This window comes from Solanum stenotomum, chromosome 1 (assembly GCF_019186545.1).
Source record: "Solanum stenotomum isolate F172 chromosome 1, ASM1918654v1, whole genome shotgun sequence".
NCBI lineage: Eukaryota > Viridiplantae > Streptophyta > Magnoliopsida > Solanales > Solanaceae > Solanum > Solanum stenotomum.
Window position 1 is genome coordinate 13279604 of NC_064282.1, and position 16501 is coordinate 13296104.

The following is a 16501-nucleotide window of genomic DNA, read 5'->3' on the forward strand; positions in this document are numbered from 1 at the left end:
GTCACCCAAGTTGAGGGAATTGCCTGAAATATCATTTATGTTTCATTTAGGACCAAAATATCACTCAACTATCACTATTTTCCTCAAAATATACTTGACACTTCAAAAAACTCACTCTCTCCTAATTGGCATGACATGTCATTAAGAATTTATTTTAAATAATAGACTAATTTAATTCATCAAACTCCTTTAACTAAAATAATGATTGTATTTAAAAAAAAAAAAAGAATATTAGTTTATTAAGAATAAATTTACATACTTAAGAATCTTTTATCATAATTAAACTTTTTTATTTTTTTATGTTATGAAGAATAGGTTTTACAACGTACTATAATATCATCAATTTTGAATATTTATAAACACGTACATTAAAAAAAATAAATTGATATACAAATCACTCATGAATGTTAACTTACATCAATTAATCATAAATTGTATAATGAATCAATAATATTAAAGGTCAATTAACGGTTACAATAATATTAATCGAGTACTTTGAAATTCATGCGTACCATTTTATTATATTTTTTGAAAAAATAGAAAGTGAATAATATCATATTTTTAATCCAAAAACAAATATTAAATGGCTCAAAAGTCTTCTTCTATTCTAGTTGATATTTCATGTCATTAAATCATCATTTTAAAAAAATAATAGACCTATTTAATTCATCAAACTTATGTCTCTACAAAACAAATATATAAATTACATGAGAATTTATGAAGATTATTAAAAAAAAATCTAATTTCTTTATATATTTTTACCAAACAAAATTCAATGAAAAAACTTCTTTGTGCAATTATTACCTGATAATTTTTAAAATTCCTAAGTAAATTATTCAAAAAATTTAAGCAGCTTTTTTCATAAAAATATTCAAATAAATTTGTAAGGTTGACAAAAAAGTTGGTAAGAAAGAGAAAATTATTATTTAAATTTTTTAAATTTAAATTTTTATTCTATATTATATTATATTTTAACTTCTCATACAATTAAACACCAATATATATTCTTATATCATCCCAAATTCATGAAATACAAGTAATAATTAATTGAATTGCCTATTTTAATTCAATAATATACATATTATATGAGATTAATATGTTGATAAATAAAGATCAAAATTTTATTTTCTAATATAAATATTATTCACTTTCTATTTTCTTTTCAAAGAAAGATATTATAAGTATATATGGATTTCAAAGCACCCAATTAATTATTTTTTAATAGTTAATAGACCTTCAATATTATTGATCCATTATATAATATATGATTCATTGATGTAAGTTGACATTCATAAGTGATTTATATATCAATATTTTTTGAATATATCTTCTCATAATTATTCAAAATTGATGACATTATGGTAAGTTTTAAAAAATTATTCTTCACAGCATAAAAAAATAAAAAATTTAATTATGATAAAAGATTATTAAGTATGAAAATTTATTCTTAATAAACTAATATTCTTTTTAAAAAAATACGATCATTATTTTAGTTAAATGAGTTTGATGAATTGAATTAGTCTATTATTTAACAAAAATTCTCAATGACATGTCGTGCCAGTTAGGAGAGAGTGGGGCTTTTGAAGTGTCAAGTATATTTGGAGGAAAATAATGATAATTGAGTGATATTTTGGTCCTATATGAAATATAAATGATATGTCAAGGCAATTCCTTAAACTTGGGTGACCATTTAGGGAATTGACTCTATGATTCACTTAATACTTCCAACTAAATTGGTCCCTAAATGGTAGGCCACTTTATAAAAAACATTTATTAAATAATTAAAATGATATTTAATTTTTTTAAAAAAGTTTTTTTTTTATAAAGTAGATCAATTTATACTAATTTCAGAGAAAGTGTACTTAGGAGCTAGAATTCCTATCACTGGAATACAAAGAATGAGTACTAGTATCTATTCTATCCTTAGAACTAGAAGGATGATTAGCATTAGTTGTACTTTTATTACCGACATTACAAAAACATTATATTCCGAGCAAAAAAGTTGTGAACTAATCACATAAACATCCTTGTTTGTGTTGGACGGAACATTTGCTATAATTCTTGATTTTGTAACCCCTCCTTGATCTGTTTCTAGGCGATCCATAACCAAATTAGGAGATTGATGTTGCCACCATTCATTAAAGAACCAAAATGTGTCATTTTGTTAGCGACTTCATTTTGCTCTATGTACACATATGCAGGTGGTGGATTATTCAAGCGGTTGAGGAGGTGCCTATAATGATAAAAAATTGACATATGAGAGTTAGATGTGTTTTGGATATGTTGAAGACTTTGTTTGACATCTATATTGATTTGCAGTGATGTCAAATTATAAACTATTACAAGTTGTAGGCTGCGGAGCAGTGCGAATGCTTTTGTTTGCAAAGATGTATTTGCATTCACTTCTCATGCAAAACCAATTATTTTGTTTCCTACAAAATCACGAAAGACCACTAATTCATTGAGTGTGGGTATGAGGGTTGAAAGCACCATAAGTGTTTAAGCTTAACAAAGTCTTTTGGTGTAGGAACTCAAGCTAGAGTGGTAGTCATGGGAGTAGCTTTGTTGTTGTTGTTAAGCTCTGGATGATGGTATTCTTAGTGTCAAGTTCTGAATTACTGCAGTATTAGGTTGTGAATATTTATGCAAAAGGATGCAGTCATTTTAAGATTTTCAAAAATGCCAAAGAACTATATTAAAAACAAGTTAGTATAAAGGTGATATAATTTTAAACAGTCAAATAGTTCTTAATTACTTTTTTATAAGTGTAAATATAAAAATATTTGAAGTTTGAATATGTACATCTTACAATCCGATAAAAGCGTAAATATTAAGAAACAAAAAGTTGTTTTTTAATAGTTAAATCAAATTTATTAGTTTCACTAGTTATTTGCTTGAAAGGATTAATATGTATTTATCGTGCAAGAGTATTACAAATGGTGTGTGGAAAAATATTGAAATGCCTTTAAAAATATATTATTCGATAATTTTTTATTGTCCAATTATCAACAATCATTATAAAAAATTTGAAGGAATTTTGTAAAAAAAATATCACCGTGATTATTAATATATTAATAGAACCAACAGAAAAATGGTGATAATAACTACTTTTTAACTAAAAAATGTCAAAAGATTGTAAAAATCTAATCATCATTAGAAAGATCGTCAATAATATTTCACTTCATAGTTTTTTTTCAACTTTCTAAAAAAATTCATCAAATAATTGATAAATTTTGAATAATTAAAAATTATTTTTGATATTAACCCATAAAATAGTGGATAAATTTAAAATATGAAATAAGTATTGCCAATTTATAGATTTTTATAAGTACTATTTGATATTAATTTTATAAGTACTATTTGATATTGATCCAAAAAATCAAATATATATATATATATATATTATGTCTAATATAACAACATGCATATAACTCATTCAGTATTAAAAATCAAAACATCCTTACACCACTAGTAGGATATTTAAGTATTGAAAAAGAACTCCTCCCCATTTTATTTGCCTACATAAAAATAAATTACAAAAATAATAAGCATATTATATAAATAATACAAATTTCAAACTGGTCAACTTATAATTACGATTATACTCATTGTAAATGAAATTTTTTATTTATCGAAGAATTAAAACTATTTCTTTTATGTTTTCTTCTCACCGCGTAATTTTGAAATGAATATTTAATTATTTATATCTTTTTACTTATTTTCTACAAAGAACAATAAAAGAAAAAATCATTACTCTCGATTTTGGATATTTTACGGGACGGATAATGATAACTTAACTATAATCTTAAGTCATATTTATCTTTCAACAAATACTTCCTAAATGTTTAAATGGTGTTTATTTGATGATTTTTATTCTAAAAACATTAATAAATCAGTAAAAATTCAATTGAGGTTCTATTCACTTGAACATCTCATATTTCATCAAGATAATCCAAAATAATTACATTATTCCGCAATAAATATTTTAATAAAATAAATACAATTTAATATTTAATAAAAAAAATCTTATATTAATATAATATAGACAATAAGTTATTTAACCACATGGAGCTACATATACATATATGTATATACATGTTAAGTTGTTAACTCAGAGACATGTTCATCTTTCTAAAGTAATTAAAATGAAATTAATGTCTAAACACGATTTTATTTTTCAATCAGTGAGTGCATCAACCTTGACTACTTGGTTAATCAAATCAACACGCCACTTTACTAGTACGAATAAATATAATCTGTCATTTGTCTTTTGCTCTTAAATTTAATCATTTTTCTCGTAATTACCGCTTTATTTTTATTTTCCTCTCTCCCCAACGAAACTTTCTTCTTTTTCGGAAAAGCTTCACTGATATCTCGTGACAATTTGGAAATGGCGACTTCCGCCTTCAAATCTACTTCACGTAGAGGAACCGCCAACTCCAATTCAAATTCTTCATCTTCCAAAGCTCCTCCGTTTGTTCGACAACGATCCTTGAGTGTAAGCGCAATTTCCAGAACTTCGTCAAAATTCGACATTGATTCAGAATTCTCCAACAAATGCGATAATCCTCTCTTCTGCACCGAGAATGACAAAGGTAAACTCAAGGAAAAGGATAATTCTGGTGTTACGAGGAGAAGTTCAGTTAGTGATGTTGTGGAAGAGAGGGGACGGACGGTTACCAGAGACTCCGGTGTTAAAACTGGGATTGGGCGGAGTGTTTCAAGAGTTCGAGGTCGTTCTGTGTCCAGAGGACACTACGGATCTGCTTATGAGGTTTGCAATTTGTGCTTTAGAGTATTAGATTGTGGAAATTTTGACTTTTTCTTTTTATCATTTGTTCTATTTTTGTACGGATTGGTATTTTGTCTTTGCAACTAGTACGTGAATCTGAAATGTTATGTCTAAATTGGAACTTGGAAGTATAGTATATGTTAACACTTGACACGTGGTTGCTTGTCATAACTTAAACTGGTCGTTGTAACTTGTATGATTTACTGCTGATTGAAACAGGCAGAGAAAATAGATGAAGGAAGTATTTGACCAAATAGTCCTCCACCTTGGCATATGTAGTAGTATGGTTGATGCAATGCCATGGTGCTCAAAAGTAGTAGCATCATTTTCAGTAAAAGTAGCCAACTGGCAAGGACTTGGTGAACTGTTATTACTATTGGATGTGATTGGGTAGTTTCTATATGGATGCTATTCATTCTGCTTCACAAACGGATATGAATAATATCCATTATCGTTGAGTTGACTTTGAAACGGGTATTATATATGATGTATATGTATTACAGAAACCAAACATGTATTTTGGAAGTTGTCTCCTATATATCTGCGACCTCTGCTAGATTTGAACTTGCTTTTTTCTCATTGTTTTAGTGTGTCAGAATCGTATTTAGGTTGGACCCCTTTTACGTGCTAGATTCTTACTTAAATTTAATATGATGGTAGAGTGAAAAGGAGCTGCAATCAAACACCGTCCAGAGAGTTTCATCGAAAAAGGTAGCTAACAGTTCCAAAAATACCAATATCGTTAGAAATGATACTGATAAAATCAGCCAAGCCAAGAGCTCACAAGGGGCAATGAGGCGTGGTCAAGTCACTGAATATTCTGAAGATGATTCTGCTGTGAGTATAATTTGTGTGGTAGCACAATAACTATTTTCAATTGTTTTAGGCTGCAGTTGTGATCTCAGATATTGTTTTCTTTTCCAGAGTAGTCTGCATATTCCAAATTGGGAAGATGGAGTTTCAACATGTTCTTTGTCCGAAGCCGAAGAGAAGACCATAAGAGCTGTTTGTGAGCAAATGAAGGTGAGCATATTGTATTGCTGTCTATCTAACTATGTAATTATCACCTCTCTTCTTCAACACTGTTTAGAGAGTATGTTTGTAGCGTACGTCAATAGAACTTTTCAGAGAGTAGTGCTGTCTCCATCAGTTGGAAGCTAGACAACTGGAAGTGGATTTTCACATTTCTTTTCATTTTACATTGATTATTGGTTAAAAGCAAACAAATATTTCTTTAAAGACAGGAAGTTCCGAAACCTAATTCAAGCAGCACTCCTTTACTGCTTATGCTGTATATTGATTATACACCTATATGATCGGGAAAAACAAAAAGCATGATAGCTGAATATTTTTTTTGTGGTTCTAGTTCATTTTTGCTCAAGAATATTCAATAGTTCCATTTTCACTTGTAGTGGATGAACTATATATATATATCTACCAAATGAAAAGTAAAAATCATTCTCTACTAAAATGTATTGACGATTGACTTAGGCGGAAACAAACTTTTAATGTGATATAATTGGGGGACAAGGATGGGAACTTCAGAAACCAGGGTATAATCTTGTCAAAGACTGAATAGTTAAGGAACAAAAAGCTTGATTTCCTCATTTCTGTAGAAACTCTATGTAACATGGTTTTGTATCTTTATTATATTTCAGTCAGTTCAAAGTGACCAGTGGGGTGCTGATACTGCTACTAGCGGAATATATGAGACTGTTCGCTCCGAAGTGAGGCGTGCTATTTCCGATATTCAGTCTGACCTTGAAGATGTAAGTTCCAATGGTATCATGGATACAAGAATAACTACCTCTCAAGGAAAAGTCCTGGTATCTGATGGTATTCAAACTGGCTAGTGTCGGCACTTGTAATTTTAGCTTGTCCTACTTGAGGATTTTTTATTAACATTTTTCAAATACTTTTCTTTTTTTGGTAAGTGCCGTCTTACAAATCTGATTCTGCAAGGATGTCAGTCTTATTTTTGTGAAGATCTTCAAGTTATTACTTTGATTATGCATGTTGCTTTTTGATCCAGTTTGGTCATTAATATGAATATGTGTGTGGCTATTTAATCCATGTGTCTTTTTAATTCATTTTGGTAATTGATACAAATATGCATGTGGCTTTTGATAACTAGAGATAATGGAAATCAAAAGACTTGTGGAAGGTGAAAGCTTTTGTCTGCAGAAGAATGTCTTATATTCAATGTCCACGTTGGTCATGGAAAAGTTCTGATTAATGTATCTTCAATTTTTTTTTCTGGGATAAAGATTAATCTATTTTCAACTTAAAGCATGTACTGTTGACATGCATGCCTTTTACTTAAAAAGTTGTCTCTCTTACATTTTTCCTTATTTTGCGTTTATTTTAGGCTATCCGAAGGAACAATGTTAATGCTATTACAACTGCTAATGTTGCTGATATCCCACCTAACTTGGTCAACCCTGAGGCTGTTGAATTAGTGTCAGATGTTCGAAGGGAATATGCCAGAAAACTTGATGAGGTGATTCTTTCATTGACGATTGGTAGAGGGATAATTCTTTTGGCCATTCTTATATAGAGGGCTTCTGTATCTATTGTTAAATGTGAAGATGCACCAGTTTTGTGTTGTTTGGCTCAGTTTTTGCTACTTTTCCGGTTGGCAATAGGGATAAAACTAAAGAATTTTTCCTTTGTCAACAAAAATAAAATAAAATAAAGAATATCACAATCTCGCAGTTCCTAATGCGAAGAAGCTTGAATGCATACTAAGAAGGACTCCGTTTTCTTGGGGCTCTTTAGAGGTCTGTCATGGGGAGTACTCTTGTATATTAGGCTTCTGCATGTGGATTGTCTTAAAGTTATGACTGTAATCATATTTTTCTCTTTCTATCTCCTTGTCATTCATTGCTGAAGTTTGCTGTTACATAAAATTTGCAGTCTGAAGAGAGGGCTCGAAAACTTCGATCAGATCTTGCTGTTGAAGAGCATCGAGGCCAGGAGATAAGCAGGATTCTCAAGGAGATACTGTCTGATCCAAAGCCCTTACCTCCTCAGAGATCTCGTGCAGGAAGAAAAGTAGGTTTTCTTAGTCTTTTCCTTCTCTATCTCCAACTTACATAGAAAATAGGAAATAGAAGTGCAAAATTTAAGCTATACCTGTGTCCTGTTGATGTACCATATTAAGTAGGTAGACTTGTTTATTTAGCTGCAATTTTAGTTACCAGGGCATCCTGGATGCTATGAGAGCAAACGGAACTATTAATAGCAGTGACAGTGTGTATGCAGTAGCATATGTAGAAATAGGTGCAGCAGGGTTCTCGTTTTCATCCTCTACCTTGAGATTAAGGGAGTTGCTGGCCTTTTCGTCTACTCGTCTTGCTTACCCTAGACAGTTGCCACTTCTTACAAGAATATCCTTGTTCATTCCTTACATTTTTCTGGCTCCTGGCTGAAATGGAGTAGTGCTACAGGACTGCTATGCGACAAGAAATCATGTACCAAAGTGAAATGCAAGTTTTATAAAATTGTGAGACCCGTATGGGTCTATGTTAGCCAGAAGGTTGAACTTATCCACAAGAGGTGTTGTAGAAATGTGGAATTTAAGATGGATATGCAGTTTTACAAAATTAGACTAGATTAGCAGTGATCGCATCCGCCAGAAGGTGGAAGTATTACACATACTAGATAAAATGAGATAAAGTTGCTTGGGCATGCCCTTTTGTTACTTTCTTTCATCTTTCCTGTCATTCAACTTCAGCAATTACTTAATGCATCTTGACCTCATGGCATAGACATCTAAACAATTTAGAATGAGTCTTCTGTCCCTTGATTTTTTGACCTCTTACTATGTATGCTTACACTCTTTGTCCTTATATTTCACTGCAGAGAAGTAATGAGAGGAAAAAAATGACAAAGCGTCTTACTGAAGAAGCACTGACATATTTTGATGAGTGTGTATCCATATCAACTTTTGATAGCTCTGACTTCTCAGCACCAGAATACCCATCTCATAGCTCTGTTGGAGCTACTACTGCAACTGGTGTAGCTGTTCCTGTCCTACTAGGGAGTCCAAGTGCTATGTCAATGTCTTTCCCGGTAAGTTACTCCAACTACAAACAGGTTCCTCTCATTGAAAGGGTGATGTCTGTGAGAATGTAGGTTCCCTGGGTATCAATCGGCACATATGTACTTCACTGTTCATTTTGACTGCTAAAGTCATCTTAATAACTTATCTAATTACCCAAGTAGTGTAGACTGCAATTCAAAGACTCGAAGTTACACCCGTGTCTTTCAGTAGATACCCTATCATTGCTGGTTATAAGGCTCTATCTGCAGCTGATGGAAGTAGAGTTGACGTCATTTAGGTTGGTGTGTTTTGCGTTACTATACGTCCCTCTGTTTGAATTGATGATGTGGTGTGGTTTGACCGGGCACCAAGTTTAGGAAGGAAAGGCTTTGGAACTTATGGTCTTAAACATGCCATGATATTTCTGTGGCTATAATGGAATATCATTAAGGGTAAAATTGGAGGTTTTTAGATAAATAGTTTCCAAATATAGAAAGGTATTATTCTTTTTGGAGAGTAGTAAGGAAATAGTGCCATATAAAATGCTAGGGAGGGAGTATTGTTTAGTGTACCTACAAATCTGCAGTCGTGCCTTGCATTCTTGAGTCATGATCAATAGATTGGATTGGTAGACAACAAGGTTGAAAAGAGAACAGAGGGAGTATGTTATAGTTTTGTTTTGTTGAAGAAGAGACTCTAAACAGGCACATCAGTTTATGCCGAAAGTGAGATGAGAGATTGTTAATGCCGAAAGTGTTTAGTCAAATTAATGTTGACCAACTTGAAGTTGAATAAAAATGAAATAGAAAGACAGGTGAATATAATTTTTACGGGCAATATTGATATGGGATCCACAGTATGATTTACGCGAGAATAGTTCTTTATTACGACTTAAAAAAGGAGGAACATTTAAGGCATGATAGTATTGTACTCTACTGTTTGTACCATTGGGAGATTGACTGATGCCTATTTTGCTTCATCTTGGGGATCCAAAACTTTTCTTCTCAAATTTATAAACCCCTCATGGGCTTTGGTCTAGAGTATGAGCACGACGTGTGATGTATGGGTTAGGTCACGAGTTCGAACTCTTCCATGTAAGTAAAGTTGATATAAATGTGGAGAAGGGTAAAGGGGTGGATCCTTGTTCCACTGAGTTGCAAATCATGCGTCATTAGTTCTCGGGGATTTCTCGGTTGTCCAAAAAGAATTTTGTTGACACCTCATAAATCCAAATCAAGAACATTTCTTCTCACTTAAAACTTCAATCAATAGGGATTGAGATCACATAGGAACTGGACAATCACTTTTTTTTTTGATGAAGTAAGTAGCTCATATACTATTGCTTTGCAAATTCAGTTTTATAAGTCTCCCTAGATTATATCCTGCCCCTTGTGTAGATGGAGATACAACTTCCCTTGCAACTGTCCCTTTTTGTTCCTTTTCAGTGAATTTATTTTTAACTCGCGTAGGTTGCAGATATGATGAGCTTGTGAGATATTTAATATGAGATTTGATATGCCACCTCCATAAGCCTTCTTTGTAAAGCATGAATGTTGATGCATATACAATGAATAAAACACAGCTAGCCTCTGGCAGCAAGCTCTAGCATTCTCTGGTCGAAAGTCCCATTTCACTTGTTTATTCATCACCTTGGGCAAGCAGACAAAGCAACTTCATGAAAATACACATATGGTCATGAACCTATGAATAGAATACTCTTTTTCCCCCCCTTCCCTACCCTTCCTTAGTCATAGACTCATAGTCACACAATAGGAAATAACATCTTAAAATACAGTGAAGAATCGTGATGGTTGATTACAATTTAGTCATACATAAAGTTGATTTCTTCTAACAGATAATAGCTGGCCGCATTCAGCACACAGATAGTCATGAAGATTCAAGTTTAACCTCTAACAGCTGCAACAATGAACCTCTACTGTATCAAGTCTCGCAAAGAGGCAGTGATCCAGGACAACAATCTCAGTTCTCTTTTGGTCAGAAGTCACCAGAAAGCAATCAGGCTCATGATGACTTAAGGAGTTACATCAAGCATTTTGAGAAAGATACAAATAAAGATGTGTTCAACTCGGATAGTACCACAGCCTTTTATGATGCAAATGAGTACAAATTGCAAGGTCATACAGAAAGCTTACTATTTGGCAGGGTAGCCTTCAGAAACAGGATAAATTCTGGAGGTTTGCACCTGTGCAATGGAGGTTTTCCAATTACCTGTTTTCCATTTGGTTTTACTTGAGAACTATGCGGCCTTTAACAAGGTTCTCACTTTTTGTCAAAAATGTATTCAACTTTTTGAAGATTTAGAAGTAACTGTAGAAAATCAGAGAAAGAAAGAAGAAATGGAAGATCGAAGATAGCTAATTGTACACTTTTTAACACCTTGCAGTTTCTGGTTGTAAATAGGTTCATTTGGAGCTTATATATCAACTTTAATTTATATTCTTTTATCTGTAGGTATTACTTTGGAATTTACTGATAAAAGAACTATTCCTATGGACTACTTTTTCTTTTGGCAAGAGACTTTGAGCTCGAGTATAGTGTATCATTATTTTTACTCCTATTTATCTTGACAATGGGTTGTTCTTTTAACATTTAGTATGCACAAAAGATACAAGTAAATTTTCTCTGTCCTTGAACTTTAAAGGCAAATAAAACTCACAAGCAAACAAGACGTGCCTAAAAATGCCTACCACCCCTAAAACAAGATCCTGTTATTACCCAACCAAAGCGCGTTGTTAACAATTCATCGATTAGTGTCCAATCCAAAGAGGCCAAGTATTAAACGAAAGAGTACATAATTAAATTAACCAAAACAGTACCCAACCAAACTAGATCAAATTGTCAAATAGTAGTAATTTGGATGTGATGTTGACTTCAACAGACAAACTTCTCAATTATTATTTCATAACCACTAATTGCCTCCAAGACAAGATAATGGTGCACATTGACTTTAAAGTCTTTTGAAGCAATGGTGAACTCTAGAACACGGGTCAATACACATCCATTATTTATTCCATATAAGGTCTTTTATCAGTATTATCACTATACCTGATGGAGAATAATTCAATTTTCATAGTGATCATTATTAGTAGCTTCTTGTCAAGTACTATATGTTTATGTCCATACAGAAAGACAATGGTGGAAAACAAAAGATGTTAGCTTTTTATTCCTTCAAGTTGTGGGGTAGCAAAAGCACTTAAAAATTCAAAAATGAGGCATGGGACACTATCACAACATCCAAAACCAATGTATATCATCAATTGGATACACCAAAAAGGAGGTATTGCATGTTCCAGATTCTCTTTGGCACCAATATCTATCTATCTATCTATCACCTTCCCACTTTGTACAAATCAAAATCAACTTTAAAATATCAACCTTGAGAACCAGATAACTAAATTATATCAATCAAAATCCTAGAACCTTCCATGTTAAAATGGGATAGGCCTAATCCTAACACCAAACTGTGTTTTTAAATTTTGTATAGTGGGGGGGGGGTCACTTTACAGTGTAATTACAAATCTTTTGCCTATAAAAAGGATACAACTCACAAGCAATACCAAGTGTCAATAACAACATAACATTATTTTCCCAAGGCTTATTCACTTTTCAGTAGTGTTTGGAAAAAGAAATGGTAATAGAATATTTACTTTTATATCTTATTATTATAGTCAATGGAGATTCAGTATTCTTCTTTTTTTATATAATCTCGGAATAACTTGTTTCCAATATCCGTTTTACTACAGATGAGTTGTACAGTTGCAGATGCTGTTAACTACAAGGGTCTCCCTGCTGATAGAACTAAAACTGGTGGTTGGATGCCTGCTGCTCTTGTTCTCGGTTAGTATTAATTCCTTCTTCCATATTTTCAACTCTAGTAGTAGTACTCTTTGAGGTTAACAGTTGAAGAGAAAAACGTACCAAGTGAAATTCCACAAGTAGGGTCTGGGGAGGGTAGATTGTACGCAGTCCTTACCACTACCTCGTGGAGGTAGATAGGATGTTTCTAAAAGACTACCGTCGGCTCAAGTGCAACAATTCCACGTATAAAAACTAAGAAAACATAACAGATAATAAGAGAATTAGTGCCAAACCTATAATAAAAGAATATGAACAACAAGTGTAGTAGCCGAAACACAATAAATAGATGTCGATATATCAAAAGCTAGAACTACAAAAATACAATTATAATATAACAACATACACAAAACTCCACTACCTACTAATCTTCTACCACTAATACACGAACTCCAGATGTCCTCAGTAATCTGAAGTTGCGCCATTACATCGCCATGCACAAAAATAGAATGAAAAATTAGATTAGTCATAAGGAGGATGAAAAACAAGCCTGGTTCGTTCATACAAATGCCATGAGATGAAGTTCCACCAGAATCAGTATATCAACTTTTCCCCTCACTAAGGAATGGGAATATAATCAAATATTATATATAGTACTATCATATTCCAATATTTTGTGGGTTTTAAAATATGTTATATACTCAAATGTAGTAGTATAAAGATTTTTAATCTCCTGGATGATTTAATTACAGCCTAACAGCTATTCCCTCCGTCTCAAAATTAATAAGTGTCACTTTAGCAAAAACAAAATAATCCCAATGTCACTTTAGGTATTCAAGACAAAAATTAGTACTCCGTGTGCTTTTTCAACTATACCTTTATACTTCATCTACTTAATAGTGTTTAATTTTTAAGAGACATTTATTAAATAAGGATAATTTTGTAATCTACACATTATATTCACTAATTTCTTTATGACGATTACTTTTGTTAAAATGACATTTATTTTGAGACGACATGAGAAAAATCCTAAAAACATCAATATTTTGTGGGACCACCTTTTGAAATGCGTTTTGTCATGTCATTTTCTGCTTGACATATCATAAAAGTAGGGAGATATTCCTTTCTCTTTTTCACTTGCATTTTTCACACCTTTTTTTGTTTTTTTTGTTTTACTCTTTAGTGTTTTCTAGAACCCGAAAAATAAAGAGAAAAAAGTCTGAAATATATTTGAACTTTAACCGAAATTGCTGTTACAATATCGAACTTTGAAAAAGACCTTTTACCCCTCTGCACTATTTAATAGTGTATTTTAAAGGTATATATGTGCTTACGTGGACATCATAATTATTGCATCATTATAAATAGTAATGTGTCCACGTGAACACATATATACCTTTAAAATACATTATTAAATAATGCAAGGGTCCTCCATAAAGTTTTGTATTATAACAACAATTTCTGCCAAAGTTGAAGTATTTTCCCAAAAAAAAATAGTCAAACTTAAATAAGAAAAGAGGACAGGAACTTTTATTTAGTTCAATTTGTAAATGGCGATGCATAATCGAGATACTTAATTACTGAATTTGACAGGAATTGAAATAAATGAAAGACTTTCAACAATGGGAATAGCAGTAAATCTTGTTACATACTTGGGTGGTACAATGCATTTACCAAGTGCAGCATCAGCCAATATAGTCACAGATTTCATGGGCACAGCTTTTCTCCTCTCATTACTTGGAGGTTTTCTTGCTGATTCTTTCCTTGGCAGATACAAAACCATTGCAATCTTTGCTCTTATACAAGCACTGGTAAATTAACTAAACAAATATTGATCGATTGTCTACTTTTAATTGTGTTGAAAATAATATTTTTTTAAATTTGATTCAGGGAACTGGCATGTTAACTGTGACAACAGGGTTGCCACAGTTAAGGCCACCTACTTGTCATCCTCATGACAAGTACTGCGAACCGGCAAATGGATTTCAGATGGGAATACTATACTTGGCTTTATATCTAATAGCATTAGGCACTGGTGGATTAAAATCTAGTGTGTCTGGATTTGGGACAGATCAATTTGATGAGAAAGACGAAAAGGAAAAATCACAAATGGCGTATTTTTTCAATAGGTTCTTCATATTTATAAGTATTGGAACATTGACAGCAGTTACAGTGCTTGTTTATGTTCAGGATGAAGTTGGAAGAAGCTGGGCTTATGGTATTTGTTGTATATCTATGGTGATTGCAATTATAATCTTCTTCGCGGGTACTAAAAGGTATCGGTACAAGAGAAGTTCAGGAAGTCCTATAGTTCAAATATTTCAAGTTATTTTGGCTGCTACAAGGAAAAGGAAGATGGATGTTCCGTATGATGTTGGTTTGCTATACGAGACGAATCCAGAGGGTTCAAAGATTCAACACACTGATCAATTTCGGTGTTTGGACAAGGCTGCTATTGTAGCACAAGGTGATTTTGAGGATCATGATTTGAATCCAAATCCATGGAAGTTGTGCACGGTTACTCGAGTGGAGGAAGTTAAAATGATGGCTAGGTTGATCCCAATTTGGGCTACAACTATCCTTTTCTGGACAACTTATGCACAAATGATCACATTTTCAGTTGAACAAGCTGCTACTATGGAACGTAACGTTGGCAAATTCAAAATTCCAGCAGGCTCTCTTACTGTCTTTTTTGTCTCTGCCATCTTAATCACTTTGATTATTTATGACAGATTCATCATGCCACTATGGCAGAAGTTGAAAGGAAAACCAGGTATATATATACACACACATTCAAACACAACATTTAATACGTATGAATAACTTGTGAGTTAATTAATTACTACTACTTGTTTTGGTCATGCAGGTTTTACTAGCCTTCAAAAAATAGCTATAGGACTTGTGTTGTCTACAATGGGAATGGGAATAGCTGCTTTAGTTGAGATGAAAAGGTTATCAGTAGCAAAGTCTACGGGGCGTAACATATCAACATTACCTATTAGTGTGTTCTATTTGATCCCTCAATTCTTTCTAGTTGGAGCAGGGGAGGGATTCATATACACGGGGCAACTCGATTTCTTCATAACACAATCACCAAAAGGGATGAAAACTATGAGCACTGGTCTTTTCTTGACAACACTTGCTCTTGGTTTCTTTGTTAGTAGTTTTCTAGTTTCTATTATCAAGAAGGTCACAGGAAGCATTGGTGGTCATGATTGGCTTGCTGATAACATAAATTATGGAAGGCTTGATTGTTTCTATGGACTTCTTGCTATATTGGGAGTCATAAACTTTGTGCTTTATCTATTTTGTGCTACATGGTTCAAGCCAAGGAAAGCTAAATCTGCTATAAACATGGAGACTATCAACAATGGAAATGTGGTTGAGGACAAGTGCTAGGATTTAGTTTATAAATCTTCTCAATTTATTGCCTTTGGTGTTGATTGTATGATTTCACTTTCCTTTGCTATGTTACTTTCCTTTTGATAAAACATCTATTTCATGTCTCCGTGTCTTTGTAATACTTCAAATGCGGAAATAATATCTCAGATGGTCGTTCAACTAATGGTTCTCAACTCAAAAAGTTGCTCAACTAATGGTTATCAACTCAGAAAGTCACTTAACTTTCTTATATGACGTCAAAGTCACTTAATTATCAATATTATACTTACAAAGTCACCTAATCTATTTAAATTGATTTTTTTTAATTAAAAAAATATTGAGATGAAACTTTTATTTAAAATCGAAATGGTAAAATTCTCCTAAATATCTAGTGGGATTTAGTGTCTGAAAAGTTAAATCAATCAATCTAAAGACCAAGATTCTCTTGAGAAAATGTGGAGAGCTTT

General features: G+C 32.5%; 2 protein-coding genes across 2 annotated transcripts; both read left to right on the plus strand.

The window, feature by feature from the left end:
* The first annotated feature begins 4306 nt into the window (after positions 1-4306).
* LOC125867725 (uncharacterized) lies at positions 4307-11374 on the plus strand. The gene is made up of 8 exons (XM_049548297.1): positions 4307-4774; positions 5453-5629; positions 5717-5815; positions 6451-6561; positions 7161-7292; positions 7709-7846; positions 8657-8866; positions 10693-11374. Exons 1-8 carry the CDS (start codon positions 4391-4393, stop codon positions 11089-11091), a joined length of 1650 nt encoding a protein of 549 aa, XP_049404254.1. The 5' UTR covers positions 4307-4390; the 3' UTR covers positions 11092-11374.
* A 1170-nt stretch (positions 11375-12544) lies between these two features.
* On the plus strand, positions 12545-16159 carry LOC125867715 (protein NRT1/ PTR FAMILY 6.2-like). Its single transcript, XM_049548285.1, has 4 exons — positions 12545-12695; positions 14247-14464; positions 14544-15426; positions 15520-16159. Exons 1-4 carry the CDS (start codon positions 12602-12604, stop codon positions 16050-16052), a joined length of 1728 nt encoding a protein of 575 aa, XP_049404242.1. The 5' UTR covers positions 12545-12601; the 3' UTR covers positions 16053-16159.
* Positions 16160-16501: the final 342 nt, after the last annotated feature.

Coding starts and splice junctions, on each gene's coding strand:
- LOC125867715 (XM_049548285.1), top strand. CDS start 12,602: ATGAGTTGTACAGTTGCAGATGCTGTTAACTACAAGGGTCTCCCTGCT. Junction 12,696..14,246: donor GCCTGCTGCTCTTGTTCTCG/GTTAGTATTAAT, acceptor TGAATTTGACAG/GAATTGAAATAAATGAAAGA. Junction 14,465..14,543: donor TTGCTCTTATACAAGCACTG/GTAAATTAACTA, acceptor AATTTGATTCAG/GGAACTGGCATGTTAACTGT.
- LOC125867725 (XM_049548297.1), top strand. CDS start 4,391: ATGGCGACTTCCGCCTTCAAATCTACTTCACGTAGAGGAACCGCCAAC. Junction 5,630..5,716: donor ATTCTGAAGATGATTCTGCT/GTGAGTATAATT, acceptor TTTCTTTTCCAG/AGTAGTCTGCATATTCCAAA. Junction 5,816..6,450: donor CTGTTTGTGAGCAAATGAAG/GTGAGCATATTG, acceptor ATTATATTTCAG/TCAGTTCAAAGTGACCAGTG.